Source organism: Osmerus eperlanus, chromosome 15 (assembly GCF_963692335.1).
Source record: "Osmerus eperlanus chromosome 15, fOsmEpe2.1, whole genome shotgun sequence".
In the NCBI taxonomy this organism is placed as follows: Eukaryota; Metazoa; Chordata; class Actinopteri; order Osmeriformes; family Osmeridae; genus Osmerus; species Osmerus eperlanus.
The window spans coordinates 4,262,275-4,285,100 of NC_085032.1; the positions used below are offsets into that span (position 1 = coordinate 4,262,275).

The 22,826-nt window shown below is 42.2% G+C and overlaps 1 protein-coding gene and 1 long non-coding RNA gene across 2 annotated transcripts in view; one reads left to right on the forward strand and one right to left on the reverse strand.

The window, feature by feature from the left end:
• The window catches only part of csrnp1b (cysteine-serine-rich nuclear protein 1b), a 28,194-nt gene that overhangs the window by 3,120 nt on the left and 2,248 nt on the right, over positions 1-22,826 (forward strand). Inside the window, exons 2-4 of the mRNA XM_062479035.1 lie at positions 20,596-20,799; positions 21,942-22,210; positions 22,315-22,617. Coding sequence (XP_062335019.1) covers positions 20,607-20,799; positions 21,942-22,210; positions 22,315-22,617 — 765 coding nt within the window. The 5' untranslated portion in view covers positions 20,596-20,606. The remainder of the gene's footprint in view (positions 1-20,595; positions 20,800-21,941; positions 22,211-22,314; positions 22,618-22,826) is intronic.
• On the reverse strand, positions 10,755-11,706 carry LOC134034797 (uncharacterized). The gene is made up of 3 exons (XR_009932276.1): positions 11,447-11,706; positions 11,309-11,363; positions 10,755-10,813 (listed from the first exon to the last, which is right to left on the reverse strand). It is a non-coding gene; the product is annotated as an uncharacterized LOC134034797 (long non-coding RNA).

The window sequence follows — 22,826 nt, forward strand, 5'->3', positions numbered from 1 at the left end:
CTATGCTAGCATGGCTAGTGGCGCTACATCCAAGACAGGGTCCGATGCCGCCAGTGTTCCCAGTCTTGCAACAGATGCTATAGCCGGACTTCGGGCTACTTTGGAGAAAACAAGGCATGAGATGGCTCAGGTTAGTGTATACTTAAAAAGCTACAAGAGGACGTTTCCCAAGTTAAGAGAGTACAGGCTAAAACTAGCATGGACATTACGACCATATATGAAAGACTGGATGAGGCAGACGGTCGAATTATGGACTGGGAAACTGAAAATACCAGGCTAGCCACTGAATTACAGAAAGGAGCAAAGCACTGTGAGGAGCTGGAGAGAGCCATGCAAAATGCAGAAAAAAGGATAGACAATTGAATTTGCGGCTGGTTGGATTGAGGGAACATGAGGGGGAACATTTCAGGGAGCTAACTCGTCAGCTCATTGATGTCGTGCTGGGAGTGAAGCTAGCTGACATTGAGCTACAGCGGGTGTATCGACCAGGGCCATTTCGGACGGATGAGGAGTCCCCTCCGCGACCGGTCATTATGAGATTTCATTTTCTACTAGAGAGGGATCGAGTGATGGCCGCCGCTAAGGGGAAATACAAGAGCAAGACTATGCTAAAATGGGAGGAGGCCAAGATCTCAATCTTTCCGGACGCGACAAAAGCTGTGGCTGAGAAGAGGAGGAAATTCACTAACTTTCGGAAGAAACTTTACGCGATGGACATTCGATTTACACTCGCCTACCCAGCTACACTCTTCTTTACTTGGTAGGGGAAGAAAATTTATTTTGCAGACCACAAGAAAGCACTATTCCTTCACAAGGAGACAGAAGGCCCGGAGTGACTGCGGATAGGCTTGTTTTCTTAATGCAAACGGGCAGGGATGGAAATTAGCACCCGCCACCAGCCAAATGCGGGTGATTTTGTGTTGTGGCGGGTAAACTCGTTTCACCTACCGGCCACCGTGGCGGGTAAATAAAATTATTACACGGCTGTTCTTAATGCTGTAGAATGCCCCATTCACTTGAATGGGGCGTCCCAATGTTCTGCAGTCAATTATTTTTCGATAACAGACCGTTGCTATGTATAACTGACCGCTGTCAAGAGAAGTGGCCTTTTTGCCTCGGATTCACGTCTTTCGTAGCACTCCGTAAGTAGTCCGGTAACTTTTCAACTCCAGCGTACTCCGTTGCTTAGCGACGTCAGCTGATTTGAAGCCTAAAGAATGTTCAACGTCTATGAAGTTCAACTAGCCTGGCTGCCAGCCCAACTTCGTCCCGCCCACAAAAAAATTTGGTCGGGAAGTTGGGTCTGGAGGGTCTCGTATTGGGGACAACTACAGAACCAGAATCTGGGCGGACCAATGAAATTGCCAGGGCGGGCTTTATACGATGATGGACAGATGATCAACAGTAACGTAAATCACCCACGTCACAAAAGAGCGCTTAAGTTTAATTCGTTTTGAACAAACATGGCTACCGCTGGAGATCTGGGATGTTATGATTCTGCCATCGAGTCTGTTTTAGAAGACATCGACAGCGCATTAATTTTGAAAGACGAACAGAGAAACGCAATCAAGGCATTTTTCGATGGAAAATATGTTCTTGCCGTCCTTCCTATGGGATTCGGTCAAAGTTAACATACTACGTTGCTCTGATTGGTTGTAGATCTATCCAATTGAGCGAAGAGGCATTTGTTTTCCAGGTTCGTTTGAAACACTCCCCATAGTCACAGCCCAACGGAGAGTTCTCAGACTCATATTCTGACTAGAATTATGAGTATGACAACGTCAGGCTAAAGTTCAACGTCTTTGGCGAACTATTTCTCTGCTGATCAACACTACGAATGGTAACATATAAATTGTAATAAGACACTGTGTTAAGTTTTTTTTTTTTTGGCAAGTAGCCGTGTAATAAGCAGATAATGTATAGAACGCCGCTTCAGAGCGAAGCTACACCCCTCCGCTTCGCGTCGGGGTGCTGTTCGCCCTGTTGTGGAAGAAGAACGCTCAGGAAAGCACCTCTGAAACTTCAGAATCTGATTCTGATGAGCAAGAGTAAACTGTACTGGGATTGGGGAGGATGGGTGGAGGAATGTTAGTTTGTTGTTTAATCTGCCCTACTCATTTAATGAAATGTATATCAGTTCGTGGTTTGTGTATGTATAAAAGAGAAAGTGTCAGTGTTTCATTGAGACTGAGATTAAATAAACTGCTTAAGTATTGTAGATCTTGTAGTATTAATGTTCACATGCAGTTACACATTGTCGGTTAAAAACAAGAAAGTGGCTGGTAAAAACATTGAGTGGCTGGTAGATTTTGAAATCCACCAGCCACAGTGGCCGGTGGACAAAAAATTTAATTTCCATCCCTGCAAACGGGCAGTCGCTGGATGACAGGTGTCGCAATAGTCTAGAGCTATCATGATTGCATAAGTGCTAGTTGGTCAGTGCTATTGGCTTGGAATTAACCCCTTTTTTCTGTTTTTCGTTTTTATCGAATGCAAGCCACTTTCAAAATACTTTTCATAGATCTGCTGCTATTATCATTGGTAATTACTTAGTAGCTAACAAGAATATGACCGCAGATTGATTTTGGAAGTGACTCTGGTTTTGCTTTACATGTGTGGACCATTTCTGTTGATATAGGCTAGGGCTTACACATTTGGGTTTGGAGGCTTGAAAGGTAGCAATTGGATAAGCACCTCATGGACCAGATCAAGGGAGGGGTTTCCCCCATGGAGCTGGATGGACAGATTCCAAGGGGGACTATGGGCAAAGATAGGGTAGTAGTGTTATTTACCCTAGGTTCAAGTGCATGTTCATGTTGGAGTGTGTTGTTGTTTGACTTTGACAGTTTATCGGCTTTTGTTTTTGAAGATCGCACAGGGTGATGAGGGTGAGTGGGGCTGTATTCTTCCTGAAGTCTACAACCAGCTCCACTGTCTTAAGAGCATTGAGCTCTAAGTTGTTCTGGCTGCACCAGGTCACCAGGTTGTCAGCTTCCCACCTATAGTCAGACTCATCCCCGCCAGAGATGAGCCAAATGAGGGTGGTGTCGTCCGCAAACTTCAGAAGTTTGATAGACGGATGACTGGAGGTGCAGCTGTTGGTGTACAGGGAGAAGAGCAGAGGGGAAAGGACGCAGCCCTGAGGAGTTCCGGTGCTGATGGACCGGGAGTCAGAGAGTTGTGTTCCCATCTTAACGCACTGCTTCCTGTCAGACAGGAAGTCTGTGATCCACCTGCAGGTGGAGTCGGGCACGTTCAGCTGGGAGAGCTTGTCCTGAAGCAGGGCGGGGATGATGGTGTTGAAGGCAGAGCTGAAGTCCACAAACAGGATCCTGGCGTAGGATGCTGGGGAGTCCAGGTGCTGTAGGGTGAAGTGGAGGGCCATGTTAACTGCGTCGTCTACAGACCTGTTGGCTCTGTAGGCAAACTGCAGGGGGTCCAGGAAAGGGTCTGTGATGGCTTTGAGGTAGCACCAGGCGCTCAAAATACTTCATTACCACAGAGGTCAGGGCGACAGGTCTGTAGTCATTAAGTCCCGTTGGCCTTGGCTTTTTGGGCACAGGGATGATGGTGGAGGACTTGAGACAGGCTGGCACATGGCATGTCTCCAGGGAGGTGTTGAAGATGTTGGTTAACACCGGAGACTGCTGGTCAGCGCAGTGCTTGAGGGTGGCTGGAGAGACGGAGTCCAGAAGTGTGTTAACTTCACCCTAATGAATGGAGAGAGTTGTCACTGTATGCAGTGTCTTGGGATTCGTCTTACTCCAACTATCGATGACATGGTACAGGCTAATTTTTTCCATTGCTTCAGCTTATAAAGGATAACCTGGACAAGTGGAAACTGACCAAACTTAGTTTATGAGGAAAAGTAAACACTATTAAAATGATAGTTGCTCCACAGGTGAATTACATATCCATGATGGTGCCATTGACTGTCCCAGAATCCATTTCTAAGCAGTACGATAAAATGATTAGAGACTTCCTGTGGAACGGCAAGAAGTCCTGTATAAAGCTTGAAAAGTTATAGACAACCAGAAACAAGGGAGGGTTGGCTTTGCCTAGTGTGGAGCTATACAGAACAGCTTTCGAAGTATTCAAAATGGATAAGCACTGGGGTGGTGAGAGTTCAGCTCGGAGTTGGTTGGATATAGAGAGGGAACTGGTGTCTCCATTTGGGACTATTGAGGCTTTGTCACAAGTTGTTAAGAAGAAGAAGCATCCAAACCCAATCCTGCAGTATTCTAGGGAGACTTGGGCAAAAGTTCATAAGCAACTGCATATATCCCAATATAAGCAAATGTATTCATCCATATGGAATAACCCCCTCAAAGTAGGAAATGAACCTTTTGTATTGGCCATCTGGCTGAATAAACGCATTAGTAGGATTAGTGACTTGTATGTTGATGGCCTGTTCCTGACGTTTGAAGAACTCAAACAAAAGTTCTATTTGACGGATAAAGCAGACTTCTGGAAATATTTACAGCTCAGGAGCAGTGTACTAGTCTTAACATCTCACTTGATAATGACACAAACAAGCTTCTCTGCTATTTGAAGTTGCCTGAGCTTGTCCGTAATGCAGATAGTTTCTATGGTCATTCTAACCACTTGAGGATAATTTGGGAGAGGGACTTGAACTTAAACATTGAGGAACAGGCATGGGAAAAGGTGGTTTCCAATGCAGGGTGGCCGGTGAGGGATGCAATTTCACACATTATAAGGTTATTCACGGGTATTATTATACACCGGTCAAAACTTCATAAAATTGGATTAATAAAGGACAATCTGTGTTGGAAGTGTATGAACGTCACAGGCTCCTACCTCCATCTTTTGTGGGATTGCCCCCTGGTCTTTACTTTTTGGAAACAAATCATTAAAACTATTGCAGATTGGTTAGCCACACCACTGCCAGAGTCTCCCCAGCTGTGTCTAAAGCGGAGTCCGCTCTGACACTAGCTGGGTTTATCACTGCAGTACGAATCATTCTTAGACACTGGAAAAGCCAGGTAAGGCCTAGTTTTGCAGAATGGCTGAAGTCAGACACAGCCTCATTTGAAGATCTTATTGCAAGACTGAATGATGGTAGGGGTAAATTCAATACAAAGTCTGGTCTCATTTCCTGCATTTTATTCAATTTGAACTGACTAGTGCCCCATAATTAATATTATTATCAAGCCTAAATCGAAATCAGCCAACACCCCCCCTTCCTATTTTACTTATTATTAATGGTGTTACGGTTGTCGTTGTCTAAGGGGATATTAGTTGGCTGAAACCGATGCTAGGGCTAACAGCGGCGGGCCCCGACAGGTGAAACTGAGGAGAAGCAGGAAAACTCAGCCCAGCCAGGTAGACTCCCACCCCGGTCTCCGGGACAGCTCAAGCCGCCGTTCTGTTCGGCGAACAGCGCGTTCGCGGTTGGTAGTTGATCAGTTTGTATATAGATATCGGTACATTAAGCACGGCACTTACACAAAGAAAGGGTGGATAGGCAGCAGTTGGGAAACAACGCAGAGGGGAAACAGAAACCTAGGAGACAACCGGTCGGCACTGATGATTACTTCCACTCACGACAATCTTTCCGCCATCCGGGAGTTCAAAAAGGCTAAACCCCTTCCCTTGATTACCTGGGCCCCAATCAGGACACAGGGCGTAGTCCCACTCCCCTCTCCATCACCACCATGTGCAAGGCTGCCGCGCCACTAAAGTGTTATATTTAAAAGACACTCCCGAGAAAGGAATATGAACATTTCTCTAACACCCTGCCACTAGGTGTGCATGTAACAATGGGTATGTGTTTTAATTGTGAGTTTTTGTTGTTGTTTTTCTATCTTTCTTGCCCAGATTGTGTTTGTTGCTGATACATGTTGTTAAATGGTGTGTGTTTCTCACATGGAAAACAATAAAAACGTTGATTATATATATTATATACAAGTTATACTTGTGGGCCGACGTGTCCGTGCTGCTATCAACTACCAAATTAACGTGAACACTGCTGATACAGTTCTGCAGCTACCTAAATAACCTTCTATCGGAACACACACAGCTAGATAACTTCTACGTTCATCAAGACTCAATAGTTTTCTGGCATCTCAGAAGTTGAAAGCTGGTTTCGCCAGATGATTGTCTGTGGCGACAGCTACGCTCTAATCCTTAAAATCCATCCAATCATTTATATTGGCCATATTGCGCCAAAGAATATTAGGAACTGACGAATTAGTTTAAGCAATTTTAGAAGCTGAATTTTAGAATTTGTAGAAGCTGAGTGGGGAACGGTGCAACAGAGAAAGATTTTGTTGTTTTGGCCAGAGAAGATAATGTCATTCGATTTGGATGTGATTCTTATAATAGGCATATTCAATTTTCAACCCAGCGCGTTACCATGAGCGAAGTAGGGCTAGGCCAACTTACGTTTTTCAGGTGGTAGGCTACATCATATTCAAAGTCGAACTATGAAAAATAAACCGTTGATGGCAGAGTTTGCGTTCAACGTTTTTCGAGTCACCCGGTACTTTGTAAATGTAAATGGACTTTAATGAAATGCTGCCATACCACAGATTTCTTTGCCATTTTGACTAATAACACCGACAAGGAAGGCTATGGCACAGTTTGTAGTTCGGCAGCCAATTGTGCTCGTGCCGTGTGCAAAATACCAAACCAAAACAAAGCGCAGATTAACGAAAGGGAAAACAGTAACACCTTTTCTTTTAAATTATATATTTTTAGAGTTGCTTTATTTGTCTTAAATAATATAATCTACAATTTCTGTAGAACATTTCTTTAATTCAGCAATGATGACACAAGCGGGAATCAGATTTCACAGTGCCATACGGCAGCTCGACTAAAAAAATATTAGTCGACTAAGAGCATATCGACCAGAAAATCGACTAGTCGACTGAGTGGGGACAGCCCTATTTGTCACCCACTTTGCCTGTTGCATTTTGTTAAGCGATCATTTAAAGGCAGGGTAGGCAATGTTGTTGAGAATCACTTTTTGTCATATTTGCATCTTGATGGCAACCAATACATATAAAGATTTGACAGTAATATGAAATTAATCCTACATCTGTGGGCGTTGCAAGACTGTAATAAACACAACCAATCATTAATCCGTACCCTGACTAATGTTTGGACGGGCTGTCTGTCTGTCTACCTACCTACCTGCGCACACTCTTCCCCTTCACTCAATGAGCGTTACAACATTTTGTGGGAGTGGCTTTGAAGGGAGGGGGTGAGATATTTTGGTTTGAATGTGTCAAACCGAAGATAAAATAGCTAGCTTTGCATAACTTGCCTACACAATCTTTAATGGAGATGCAGTAGGTTAGAAACGTTTTGGCTTCATATTTGAGCTGTAAAGTCAACCAATCAGCCTGTGAAAGCAGGGTTCCCGCGGGGTCTTAAAAAGTAAAAAATTCTGAACTTTTTAAATTTAAAGCCTTAAAACGTCTTAAAAAGACACAGATTTTCATCCGAGGTCTTAAATTTAATTTAGTAAGGTCTAACAAAAGGTTTTACCCTCGTTCATTTCCAGAATGCTGGCCGCAGGAAGTTATTACAAAATAGCAAAAAAAGCAGCCATTCCTGCCGTCATCCTCCTCAATGCCTGGTCCATCTGGTCTCCAGCGCAATATCATCGCAGGTCCGTCGAACGACCTTCGTGGTACTTTTGTATCAACTGACACGTCGAAAGCCAAAGTGCTTTGGATACTACACACGATGACTAAACATCACTCATTTAAAAAATGTATTGAAAAGGTCTTAAATTTTACTTACTGAAACCTGCGAGAACCCTGTGAAAGTCCAAAGGCTCAAAGAGTATTAGAAGACAAGAGGCGAGGCTCTGGTGTGTTTTTGACAATCGCTATTAGATGGCGCAAAGGTAGCGATGCCGCCATGTTGGACTGAGGTACAGTCAAAGAGTATAGAAGCACTTGCTGCTTCTATAAGAATGTAAGATGTTTAAGATGATGATTAAGAATGTAAGATCAACTTACCGGGCTCGGATAGCTTTCTTTTACCAGACATTTCCTCAGAAATGTATTTCTGCAATCTCTATCTGTAAAAAGTATGTAGTTTATCCAAGGCTCATAGGATTTGCTGTGTATTTAATGTATTCTCTTATTAGTCTAATAATTAGTATGTTATAAATCTTTTGGGGAGGGAGGGAGAGAGCACTCACAGAAATATTTAAGACTTGTTTTTAGATTTATGTAATTTAATTGCATATAGAATTTCCATTCATTTACATTACAGAATTAGAATTAAACAAAACATATAAACTTAATATGATTTGTATATGTCAATATAATAAAACGTATTAGTTTGAAATGCATAAAAGCAGGTTCATGTTAATAAAGACTGTTTGAAATGCATTATAGGCAGGTTAACCTAATACATTTTATTTATTCAAAATAGATAATATGTATGTACTTTTTATTAATACCCAAAGGATTTTAAACATATGTTTAAATGTTTCTATCCACCCACAATAACTATAGAAAAATAAATCAGACACTTGTTGACTTGATCAATTTATTGCCATCAATGAGTAACAGATTACCAGATATGTGCATCTTTAGTTCGAATTACACAATTTTCCAAAATTATATAGACATTATGTCGATAAATCCTGTCTGGACATGGTGTCCACAAATGAAAACATATCAAAAACAAATATCGTTAAGTATTTCACTTCCCAGTTATTTAGTCTACGGAGCCCTTAAAGGGACATGGGTGAAAGAATTAGAGGTGGGAAGATTTCTCATTTTTCAAAAACCTTTTCTTTGACTGCTACAAATAGTTCTAATTAAACAATTTTCCAAAATTATATTGATATGTCAATAAATCCTCTCTGGTCATACAGTGTACACTAATGAAAACATCATATCAAAAACAGATATCGTAAAGTATTTCACTTCCCAGTTATTTAGTCTATGGAGCCCCTTAAGGGACATGGGTGAAAAAAATTCGAGGTGGCAAGATTTCTCATTTATTTAGCAACTGGTGTGCTGTTTAAACCAACAAAAATAAATCAGCCACAAAAGAGAAAAAAAAGTTGTATTTTGTTATGAACTGTTTTTATCACTTAAGCAACTTAACTTTAAGTCCTTGGACTTTTGGTGACAGCTTTGTTGGGTCCAGTTCCATAATGATTTTCTGATAAAATTCAAATGTGGACTTCAGGAGCCGAGTGCACCAGCTGGGCGTAAAAAAGTTGTTCTTAACTCTTACGTCTGTCTTAGCTACGTCCGACTTTGTGATTTGAATTTACACCAAGTGCACCAAGCTTGACAGACCACTGTCGTAGCTACGCCTGGTCTTAAGATGCGCGTCCTTGTGAAAATGCGAAAGCGTCGAAAACCAAAAGAAAAATACATTTTACTGATAGAGAAATTAGGAAACTTATAGAGTTGTATACTCATAATAGAAGCATGCTCACAGGAACATTTTATAATATCAACACAAACAAACAGAAACATTCAGCTTGGAAATCGATCACACAAAAAATTAACAGTGGATTTGTGCGATTAATGCCCTTATGTTGCCTATAAACAAGACGCGCTGCATGTGCGATAAAACTGTTGTACATTATAATTACCATGGATATTAGTCCGATTTTCCAATTTACGCCTGCTCCACACTAGGCGTAAAATGTACACCCAGGTGCAACAGATAAAGGGCTTAAGTCTAACTGGTGCACTAGTCGTAAATTGAAGTTGGTCGTAACTTTCAGTTCTACGTTGGACGTAGCGTTATGCCCAGGCGTACACCCAGCTGGTGCACTCGGCCCCAGGTCCTTGGGGTAGCTCAAGTTAAAGCTGTAGATAAGTCCAAAAAGCATGACACATCCCATGGTGACACTTCGGAGGTTAGGAATAACTGTCACACCTTCAAGAACCACACCAGCAAAACACCCATTTCCTGGACTGGCACTCTGAACAGTGTAGATGCCCATGGTCATCTGCGCCAACTCTGCCTCACTGGAATCGATGTCCTGCAGGACAAACAGAAAAGAGCTGTCAGTCACCTTGACCTTTGACCTCAAATCTAATCAGCTCATTTTTCAGGCGAGCGTTCATTTGAATAAATTCCCATAAGGTGTTCCAGAGATATTACATTCACAAGAATGGAATGGACATGGTCATAGTGACTTCAAACTTTATCCTTTGACCAACTCCAAAAAGCCTGAAAAAAAAACTAAAAAAGTTACCATCTCTGCACAACTGGAAGTAGAAAATTGACAACTGAAGGTAGAAGGCTAACTCCTACCTCAGACCAGAGCTCAGGCTGCCAATAACTAAGTTTAGTGAGATTTTTTTACATGTGTGCATCAAACTTAAGCCAGGCAGTGCAGTCAGTCAATTACATGATCATAGTTCCCCACTCCTTGGAGTTCAGGGGGAAGCGTGAGGGTCTCTCCATGGAGACGCAAGGACTTGCGAGGAGGCAGCACATCTCTCACAGCAGCCTTTGACCTGCTAAAATGACAGTGTTTTTTCAGTATATATTTATCTATAAAACTTTTTGCACACTAATGTGGGACCCAACATTGTTGTTCCCCATGACTGTTAATACATTAACTTATTAAAACTACATATTTTATTCAATAAATCCATTTATCATGTACATTTTATCATAATAAATATAATCATGTACAATTGTGTACTTTTACCATATCAATGTACTTTTTACATACTAATGAGCCAAATATTTATCTCCCATATAAACTGCATTTAAGCTTCTACAAACATACCTACCTCATGAGACCCCGCTGAGATAGCTTGGGTCGTACTGACTGTTTCAGATCCTCAGCAGCCTAACGACAGAAAAGCAATAATTACCCCCCATTGTATCTATTTATGAACAGCAATGCTTAAGACACAGGCACCATGGAGGACTAAGAGGTGGATGGCATCGTCTTTGTTAATACTTGGAGGAAAGTGAGGATTAAGCCTAAACTATTTACCCTGAATTGCACAAACCAGATTTCCCTGGATTTGTGGAAAAATAAATCCCATGCTTAATGTCTACCTACTTGCAATAACTTTAGGGAAGACAGGAAGTCGTCTTTCTGTCTAATGTTCTCCATGCGCTTCAGTTAATAGGCAGACAGTCCTCCATATCCATTTTAGTAAAAGCCAAAACAAGATTCATAACTTGAAACTTAATTGACATGTACACTATATTTTCCAATGCCTATGCTTTGACAGACAGGTTTCTACAAAATTCTGAAATGTAATTTTCAGAATTTTGGCTCAGGCTGGAAAGGTTTAAATGGCAATGACAAACTATGCAAGGTTGTAAAGCTTACGGATGTATGCTCCACATCACTTTTCATCAGAGGAGACCTCCTGGTGTCCCAGTATCTAAACAAATATTAAAAACAAATGTAAATTTCGTAATACCTACTGCTTTGATGTGAACTACAGTTAGTTTTTTTCCTCCTCACCTTACTGTTCATGGAAGACTTTTCATCATAGGTGAGGCATTTAAGTGCCACTACCCGGCAGACCCTCCTTATCCCAGGTTCCTCAGGCCCAGGGGGGTTTACTTCCTACAAGGTACAACACTTGCACTTGTCTTGAAGGAATTTCTTATTTGGGTCAAACGGCCACTTGGACTTTGGAATTTGGTAGTCAAAGGTAAAGGTCACTGTGACCTCATGTCCATCCCACTCAGGAACGCAATCCCAGGAACGCCTGAAGGGAATTTCATCACACCTGGCACAAAGGAGGAGTAAAGGAATGTACACTTAACATGTATTCTTTGACGAGCTTCTCCATGTCTTCATAGAGGTAGACGCTAAGGCTCCTCAGAACACAGTCACGCTTGATGTTTGTCTTCATTCTGAAGTGAGCATATCAAGATAGTTATCTATATTAATATTTTTTTAGTCGAGCTGCCGTATGGCAGTGTGAGATCTGATTCCCGCTTGTGTCATCATTGCTGAATTAACTAAATGTTCTACAGAAATTGTAGATTATATTATTTAAGACAAATAAAGCAACTCTAAAAATATATAATTTAAAAGAAAAGGTGTTACTGTTTTCCCTTTCGTTAATCTGCGTTTTGGTTTGGTATTTTGCAGACGGCACGAGCACAATTGGCTGCCGAACTACAAACTCTGCCATAGCCTTCCTTGTCGGTGTTATTAGTCAAAATGGCAAAGAAATCTGTGGTATGGCAGCATTTCATTAAAGTCCATTTACATTTACAAAGTACCGGGTGACTCGAAAAACATTGAACGCAAACTCTGCCAACAACGGTTGATTTTTCATAGTTCGACGTTGAATATGATGTAGCCTACCGCCCGAAAAACGTAAGTTGGCCTAGCCCTGCTTCGCTCATGCTAAAGCGCTGGGTTGAAAAATGAATATGCCTATTATAAGAATCACATCTAAATCGAATGACATTATCTTCTCCGGCCAAGACAACAAAAGCTTTCTCTGTTGCACCGTTCCCCACTCAGCTTCTACGTAAGTTCGCATGGTGCAAGTTTTCAGGCAGTGATAAGCGCGCTCTGATGATTTGCATGTTAAACAAACAATATTTAGGTAAAGGAATACGGTAATGTAGGTAACGTAACAGATTTTCATGGCAAAAACGGCTTTTGCGTATCTTACGTGCACTACTACGCCATTACGCCTCTTGTCTTGAGCGCGCAAATTTCAAAAATGCTTATAATTACGTTTTGCTAGATATCGGACGAGACATCAAATAAGAAAAGAATGAGTAAAAGAAAACATGCAAGCGGTGCTCTGAAGCGCAGCAGTAAACTGTTGTCAGAAAAAGCTCGAGATAAACACCCGAAAATCACACAATTATTTAGACCAGCCAAAGAGGAAGCTATTGGCATCTCCACAGACGAAACACTTCAGCAGCAGGTAGCTAGTAGCAGCACCAGCACGTCTTCACCAGTAACCAGCCTTTCCAACGCAACGTCATCACTGGCACTGCCTGAGAACAGCAGTCATAGCCTTTCTTCTAATCTTTCTTCTCCCGAGCACAGAGACGTACATAGTTCATTTAGCACCAGTTCTCTTCCACCCTGTCCAGCCCATACAGAAGATGACAACCAGAGCAGCCGAGACTACCCCTCTTCCAAGTGATAGCTCCAGCGCCGAGTTCCCTACTGACAGGGCTCTTTTCCCTGTAGACATTGATGATGACAGCATCAAGAGATATGTAATAAATAAAGGGTTGTGTCAGCCAAAGGGACCATATCCTAGAGACAGTAAGGACAGGTGCTTTTCAGACGAACAGTACATCAAAAAAACTAAACATGGAAACAAGATTCCGCATAGATGGATATGTTATTCACCAAAGATAGACCGTGTTTACTGCAAGCCTTGTTGGCTTTTCGTCAACAGACAGTGCAGATCACACCAGGTGGCATGGGCTGTGGAAATTAATGACTGGCAGGGTCTCTCAAGGAAAATCAAAGACCACGAATACAGTCGTTCTCATTTGGCTGCATGTGTCGCTTATGATACATGGAAAACGGACCACACCATTGATAAAGAGTTAGACTCCAATCTAAAAAAACAAGAAAACTTTTGGTCAGAGGTACTGACGAGAATAACAGACGTAACATTGACTCTGGCACTCTTGTAATTTGGCATTCAGGGGGCATCGGGAGAAAATAGGTGAAATAAATAATGGTAATTTCTTGTCTGTTATTGAGCTTCTTGCGCGATATGACCCTGTACTGAAAGATTTACTTGAGAGGAAAATTAAATTGAACTAGAGAGGGTACAATTTCTGGGGAAATTGTAGGGTGTGCTTGCTTGCGTCGGTTGCACAGGGGTCCGTGTTAAAAATTGACCTAATCTCTATGACTTAAACGTCCTTTTAAGTTTTTCCCTTCTCGTGATATTTTCAGGCATTTAGCCTACTCATATTGCATTCATTCATGAATAAAGAACCCCCTTTGAAGATTATTCTACGACGTTACCGGCAGTAGAAGATGGAATCGCGATTCAAACAGTACCATCTGCTAACTGAAAATATGCCCCCAAAAACGTAAATAAACTTGACATTTATTTAGTGCAAAATCGCTCATTCATAAAAAGCTCACTGGTAGCAATCATTGTCAGTAACAACGCAAAATGCGATATAGCCCTGTGTGGAGAAGCTTCCCCGGTAATTTGTACTACTACAGCACAGTACTGTAGACTACGGCTGTGTTCGTCTTGGTAGCGATTGCGTTGGTTGAATTGGATTTAACGTTCCGTTGTGCTGAAATTAATTATTTTCATGAACAGATTGACAAAGTTTAGGCTGTGGCAATGAAGTTCAGGTTAGTAGTCAGATAGTTTCAACTATTGAAAGACTTTTGATTTAAGTAAGGGGAGTGCCGAACATGTTCTGTCGCCGTTTGACTTCCTAAACAGCTGTGTAGATGTTTTTGTAGTGTGTCTCGCGTAGGCTACAGCGTTGCAATGAGCAACACTGGTTTGAAACCACAGGTAATGATAATTTCACCAACAAATCGTTTACTTGTAATGTAATGTCATAATAAATCCTACAACAAAAATGTATTTGTGAGGAATGTTTATTTTAACGATTGAAAACAGATGCATCATAGACCACTGTAGTATGTGTTGCCCGGGCAACAGAGGCTAATGTCATGATGCTAATGATTCAGTGAAATAGTAGACTACTGTTTCCGAAAGTAGATGTACTTCCTTAATAATATCATCTTATATTGTACATTACACATCACAATTGTGTTTCATATCACAAAGTAAAATGAGCAAATAGTTATCACCCAGGCCTCTTTGCTTGTGGCGTTTCTGCAGCTGCCTTGCAGTAAAGCAGTTAGCCTAGCTATCTCCCAGAAGTTAACGAGCTGCTAAACTAATGTTTTGCTAGAGATAGTCACGGGAGTTTTTGTGACGTTAGTGACGTAGTAGCGTTAGTGACTGTGGCTAGCAAGTTAGCCACCGTTAGCTTCACTTTCGACACAAAAACGTAATTTCTATTTAAACCATGCAACGGAACGTAAATACAAATACAAGCAACTCAATCGCTACCAAGATGCAACTTTTGACACCTATGTTGTCTATGTAGTCCACATATTGACTGAGGCTTAGGTGGGAAAAAATAAATAATAACTAGAAAAGGCTGTTCCTGCGAAACAGCAGTGAGAATGCTTTAAACCTGAATGGGGATAGCTGACAATGCTAAAAAAGTAAAACATTTCAAAATTTCAAAAAAGTGAAAATTTAGTAGAAAGTTATAAGCTGAAGCTTCAAAGCAACCGAAAGGTATTTTTGAAAGGGGCTGGAGCAGCATTCCAACAATGATTTGAAAGGATTTACCATTACTTTTAAAGGGAGAATAATTTGCACAATAACCTTAATATTTTAAAAAGTATAAAAATGAGAAAATACCCGCAAGCTGAAAGCTGAAATGAATTACAAAAATGTGTGAGTCACACAAAAGAGGCAGTGTGGAAGCTGAACTGCATCATCTAACAAAGCTAAGAGCTAAAATAGCCTACAATGCGGGAGAAGCTGAAAGCTGAACTGTTAAACAGAAGAAGAAGTAGGCTAGCTAGTCGTAACAAGAATATTATCGTTTTAACAGCTGAAATTATAGTTGGGATAGTAATAGCAGTAGCAGATGTAGCCTACCATTGAGTGCGTTTACTCGGCTTTCTAAGTAGGATTCAATGTTTTGATGGAATGAAACATACAGCAGTAGGGCCGATACAGGAAGACACTGCGACACTTTGTTGCAGAAGGATGATGTTGCAAGTTTTGTCCGTGGCAACGATTAATAAAAAAGAATCATGTAGACTCGTTTATTGAGTAATCGCATAACTAATTCCACATGTAAACGGAGTAATCGTATAATTGGCATAAATCGACAATTGCTAGTAATCGGGTTTCTCATGGTCAAGTAAACGCACCAATCACCTGTGTGAGAGACTGAGTGGTGCGTGTCTGTCGTTGCCACAGTGATGGTGCAGCTATGATTGCTAACGCGCTGAGGGCAGAGAATAACAGAAATGTAGCTAGAATCCACACCTCAAACAAGTTAACCTAGACGCAAAACTGTACGTCCAATCCAAAAAATAAGGATATTTTCCGAGACCCAAGACTCTGCCGAAACCAGACATATTCTTTATATGTCTGTGCAGTCAGAAATACGACTCTACCTGCAGTTTCAAAAACGTGTTCCTTCTGCGTGTTTGTTTGGTTGCCACGGCGATGGAGCAGCTGTGATCGCTAACGAGCTGGGCAGAGAGAATAACTAATGTAGCTAGAATCCACACCTCAAACAAGTTAACCTAGACGCAAAACTATACGTCCAATCCAAAAAATAAGGATATTTTCCGAGACCCAAGACTCCAGACTGTGTCCAATCCCGACCGGTTTTTAGCTAACATTCTGATAAAATGCCACTTCAAATATTGATAAAAATAATCGTATCACGTTTTCAGCTGATTTACTGATTTCACGTTAAGCTTTAACTTCTTACCTTTCAAGCTAAATATTGTTTAAAAATTTAGAGTTAGCTTAGCCTTCACTAGAGCCGATCAAAAGACGCTGGTGCCGGTAAATTAGCTGTGCGCTACCCTTGTCCAAACCCAACCGCACTTCTAAACACTGGCCGCTGCTGTTTTTCTGGGGATATTAACTTGATCCAGGGTCACCAAACTGACCATCAATGCTGTCAACATATCCGGGGACGTAGTTATGTCCTCCACAATAAGATGTCACGCTTCAACATCTCCAAACTATGCAATAAAATCTCAATTTGACTGTATACCACCACCTGCTGGATGTTTTGTTGAACTCTTCTCAAAGTTTGCTAGCCCCCATCCCTTCCTCCCCTCGACTACAGATCACGTCACACATGATCGTGTATTTTCATTGGCAAGACAAAGTAGTGTTAAGCTAGCATTGAAATACACTCATATGCTAACCCATAGTAGCAGTACGATGACAACACAGACACACTTGTCAGAGTAAAGATCGTCGCCCGAGTGTCGCCGAGTGGTCTTTCGGCCAAAGTAACTTTCCTATATTATTTAGACATGTAAACGTCCATATATGTTCATGAAATTTGACACGTAGATTGTTTGGTATGCCTAAAATAATACTACTTACACTTTGCTGGCAATCGCAAAAGAAAATGCTGGCAAAAAGACCGGAAACTGAGTGTCCAAACCCCGTTCGGGTTTGGACAATAGGAGTTTACGGCGGTCGGGATTGGACACAGTGTACTTGACTATCCATTCCTGCACAAAAACAGCATTTGCATGCACGCTGACCCACAGCAGAGTTAATGGTTAATCCTAAATTTGGAACAGGGAAAAACCTGCAAATTTGTATATATAATTTATGTATATAATTGTATATAACAGCACTCGCTAGAAATATTTTACTGTTGGCAATATACTCTATATGTTCCTATTTCACTGACACCAGCCGCAAATTAGCCACCCTAGCTGATGGTTCTAGCATCAACCATGTGATGCTAGACGGATTTACTGGATTTGATTGCTAATATATTTATATCAGTGTGATAGGCATTAACTGCACTAGTAAAAACATAAGTATGCAGACAGATTACTAGCAGAAAAGTTGGATGGCTTCAGATAGCTTACCGTTACGAAACAAAAGTCACGATCCTCCTGGCAGACAGCGCTGAGGTGAAATGGTGGAAAGGAGAAACGGTCGGGAAAGAGCGAAATCTGAGGTCATTTCCACCTCAAAACGATTTAACTTCCTGAAAATTGCATGTAAACCAATCTCATACGTTTTAACCAATTGAATCTTGCTTGTTTCACAGCTAGCCCTATTTAAAACATGTTAGTATGTTTTAATTGATTAAGAGTAATATATTTCAGAATAGATTTATGCTCATTCTAAGACATTTTTATAAATACATTTTGAGAAAATAACTATTTAAATAAATAGACTGCCATAAGAGACAATGACCCACTTATGACTCCATGGACCTCACTCCCTCCTCACTCTCTCTCTACCCCCTGCCTTTCCGAAACCCCATCAAGCTGTAGCTTTTAATTAAAAATACTTTGCTTAGCTGGTGCTCTACATTGCCCTTGGGGATGTTATAAAGCTTTGTTTTCATTTTTGTGAAAAGGGCTGGGCCATGGGGAAATGTAATGTGAGCCCATGTGTCCCCTCTTCTGTGTGTGGACAGACTTGCGTGTGTGTGTAGCTTTCGCGACAACGGCCCCATCAGGTGAGCAGACCAGATGATCAACATATGCTGATCCCAGGTGTTTTGTGATGCAGCACAATGCAAATGGGACCAATTGGTGATGTGAGGAGGCGTCGTGAGAAGAGAGACATGACACACAATTCCCAGTCAAATTATTCCATGAATTGCATCACTATTACTTTATTCCTTCTATTAGAAGATGTTCTGGGAACTGGACTGGAGAGGTCAACCAAGCCTTTCAAGTCATCCCCCTTAGTGGTCCGGGCCAATAGTGTTTTCTCACTAACAGCAAGGTGATCCATTCATCCTGACCCCATCTACCTCCTACAAACCCTACTGCTACACTACACTGCATGCCAGCACAGAGGGACCTAACCTCTTGACCAAGACCTTTTCAGCAAGCAAGTCAAACAGAGTCTTTGTGCTGCATAAAGAGGAGGCCACTGTTTGCAGTGCTGATGACTGTATAAACTTGTCTAATAATGCAAGTTGCAAGTGAACTGAAGTTCCCTTTAAGACATTGGATAATGAGAAAGGTAAGCTGGGTTAGAGAATCCTGGTGTTTGCCACTTTTTCCCGGCCGCCAAGGGAAGTATTAGGCTATGGTTTAGTTTGTTGGCACACCACTGTGTGTGTGTATGTATCACTGCCTGCGTGTGTTTTGTCACCTGTTCGTTTGTCCTTGTCTTATCTTTGCCACTTTCTGTCTGTGCTTGTCTTTGAGTATCTGACACATTTACAATCAGGAACAAATGTTTACAAGATGGATGCTGTATGGGGGACAGGATGGATCCTACTTTTCCAAGGGAGAATGTATACTGTACCTCCTACCAGTAAAGTTTGCCAGTGTTCTGCTAAACTGTAGAAGGTTTAAAGTGTTATTTTAGGTAAAACCCAAAATACTCAGAGTACCAGTTTGTGTACCAAGCCTGCTTGAGGCCTCGCAGAAAAGGTTTCACTGGAAAGCACACAGCATCTGGTGGTATTAGCTAGACGTGGTGACAAATCCAGTCTCAACAGGTAGATGTAGACTTACTTGTTTCTGAGTGAACCTTACTTCCTGTACATCTGTCTGCTGGAGTCCAGCCCAGCCCTTTTTCTGGCTACTCCCTTCTTCAAGTCCTCCTTCCTCTCTCCTGTCCTGCTCTGGCGTTCGTGATGTAGCTACAGCCAGGACACAAATTTATGATGACTTGACTCTTCTGGTAATCATGATAGCAACTCACTTCCCAGAAGTAATGAAGATGGTGTATGATTGTGTGCATACATGAGAAGTCCTAGCCACAAAACCTGAAAAAGCTTTAGAAGGATGTTTTACCTCAATTAGTGGAAAGAACTTCATACAAATAACTTAATCGTATTAAGGTCACACATGTTCCCAAGCATATACTTCTTACCTTTAGATCGAAGATAGGTTTACTTGGTCAGTCTTCAGAGAAGGGATATTCTGGCAGTTTCACACCTCTGTTTTTGATGGGTTGTGTATTCAACAGTTTCTGAACTTCATTTAACACAATTATTACTGCAAGAACACAAGGAAACAGGGGTGTTGTCTCGATGACAAAGGGGGATAGACAGGCAGCCACAACTCAGCAGTGTGTTTAAAGAGGGAATGAGGCAGCAGCATTTCTCAAGTTTTGAGAGGCTAACAGAGTGGTGATTGGTGTCTGGCCAGCGTTTCCCTTTCTGCAAGTCTCTGTCTCCCCCTCTCTGTCTGTCTCTCTCTCTTACACCCCACTGTCCTCTCAAAGGATTGATTGTTTTTATTGCTGAATCAGTAGCCTCTCTACAGGACCACCTAAAAAAATGTGTGTTGGAGTTGCAAGTGAGCTGTACACGTGTTTACTATGAGGGCTTTGTAAACTTAAATGGGCAAGTTTATGATAGTATTTTGATATCTCAACTACTTAAGATCTTACAATCCACCACAAGGTGGCAGACCTACTGCTCCCCCTTCTGTCTCTCTTTCTCTCGTTAGTCCTGTGTTCTCTTCATTCTCTGCTTTTTCTCTTCAGCGATCAATGTATTTGCTGACCTGATGGGATTTGGAAGTGGGTGAAGGATCCAGTAATTGTTGAGTTGTGGGGGAAGGGATTGATTAAATACTTCCTGTGTGTCTCTCTTTCCTCCTCTCTCTTCTTTCTCCCTCTCCCTCGGCTCTCAGGAGTGCATAAACTTGTTACCTTGTGCATAGACCTAAATATGTTGCAAGCAGCCCTCGGGTCCCAGGAATCCAATGCCACAGCTTACTCACAAGAACAGCAATAGAAAATCTAATCATTTATAGAAATTGTTTATAATTTACCTATGGATTAGATTACAGGTAATTGTCTGTATATATTTGACTTGGACCGAGACACACTGCTAACATACCTCCTGCCTTTTGTGTCCCCACAGATCGTTCCCCAATGCTAGCGGCCATGAGTGGGCTCATTCTCAAGAGGAAGTACGAGGAGGTGGAGGAGGACCCATGCTACTCCTCGTCATCCTCACTCTCCTCTTCGGCCTACTCCGGCTCGGACTCGGAGAGCGAGAGCTGCTACTCTGACACACTGGACTCCACCCCCAGCAACCCCAGCTCCCCAGCCACACATTTCCACAGTGAGTGTTGGAACACGCAGAGGCCTGTCTGAGTAGTGGGCATGCACCCAGCACAGGTGTGGAGAGAGACTGAGAGAAAGTGATAAAGGGAGAGGTAGAGAGGAAGGCATGTAGGAACATGGGAGGGAAAGGATCATTAGACTTCAGATTTTTTTAAACAGACAGATTTGTTGCATAAGACAGTGTGGGTGCTGAGAGAAGAGCAGTGTTTGGCTGTCAGATTAAGCGGCAGTGGTGAGGCAGTCATTTATCTCCACAGATGTCACAAGCATGAATGTCAAACTGCTGCAGGCTGTATAGATTTCTTGCAATGACACACATACACACACTCCATGGTGTAAATATCAAGCTGTGTGTGTGTGTGTGTGTGTGTGTGTATGTGTATCCAGTAACTCCCAAAGTTTTATGTTTTTATGGTGGATAATTTGGTGTGTGTAACTACAATTTCTCAGAATAATGTTGATCATACAACTGCAGCCACTCACATGCTGTACAGTGACTGAAGTGTTTGCAGGTCCAGTTTCCTACATTGTGGGAAGTGCGTAAAGCAGCTGTGATTCAGCAATATTTCTGTGCATCCAAGATAAGCTTATAAATAATGAAATACAAATAATGCATGTGGAATGTATTATAAAATTCAGGATAATCCGTCAGTCTCATCCCTTCCCCAAGTATGGCTCCACTTTGATTCACATGTGGTTTTCTTTGAGGGGGGTGGGGGGATTCTGTCCACTTGTGTTGGCTAGCTCTCACTGAAAGCATTGATTTGCTAAAGTTCGTGATCCTAATGTAGTTTACAAAAGAGGAGTTGTTGTTTGGGATATAAAATAAACGGTTTAGGAGTAGGGAGATTTCTTAAGTACTTTATTGAAGGTACAATAGGTAATGGCACAAAGACTTGTGTGCAAGGATGTGTCTCTAAAGTTTGTTCAGCAGACCTTATACAGAAGTTAAGATAATTCATGTTCCACCTAGTGGTATTAAAGGAGAAAGCAACTACTGAGAAGTTGAGGAAGCTTTAATAATTGCAGAGGGGAAATAGGCGGTGTTTATATTCCCCAAAACGGATGTGAGTGTTTTCCTATATTTGTTCTTAGTTGTCCGTATCTTAACCCTGGTTCTCCCCTCTATCTGTCCATCAGCCACATCCATCTTGAAGAAGGCAAAGCGGGTGCGGCGGGAGCGCGGGACCAACGTGACCTTTGACCAGGTGACTGTGTTCTTCTTCCAGCACTGCCAGGGCTTCATCAGCGTGCCCAGCCGGGGGGGCTGCTCACTGGGCATGGTGCAGCGTCACAGCGCCCTGCGCACCTACACGCTGGCAGAGTTTGCTGCAGAGCAGATTGTACTACGCCGCAAGAAGCTCCTGGACCGCCTAAGGGAGGAGAAGCTGGAGGCGCTGAAGCTGAAGGTGAGCTTGGTTGTGCAGATCTCTGGCCAGTTACACTGTCTGATTGTTTGGATGGAGAAGAATAGATCTCAAAGCCTTGTCAATAATCCCTCATCCCTTTACAGCTGACCAAGAACGGCACGCAGGAGAGTGAGGAGGCAGAGCACCTGACCGTAGACGACATCCCAGAGGAGGAGCTGGACCTGGGCACCGCCGGCACCTGCCTGGACGATGGCTCCTTCCTGCACCCGTACTCGTCCAAGCGACGCCATATGCTCCTCAAAGCTGCCGGCGTCAAGAAGATTGACAAGGAAGAGAAGAGGCAGTTGCACGAGCTGCGTGTGTCACGTGAAGACTGCGGCTGCAACTGTCAGGGCTTTTGCGAGCCCGAGACCTGCGGTTGCAGCCTGGCTGGTATCAAATGTCAGGTGAGAAACGCCGTTCATTCACCTTTTTTTGAGTAGGCTTAAATTCTATGAATCAAATGGTTGAGGGGAAAGAGTTTAAACCTACAGTATTGACTCAATAAAAATGCTATGATTAAACATGCCTTTCGGTTGCAGTGTTCCAAACTTAAAACAGCTTCAGTAGTTGAAAGTGCCTTTGGACTCTCTCTCTCTCTCTCTCTCTCTCTCTC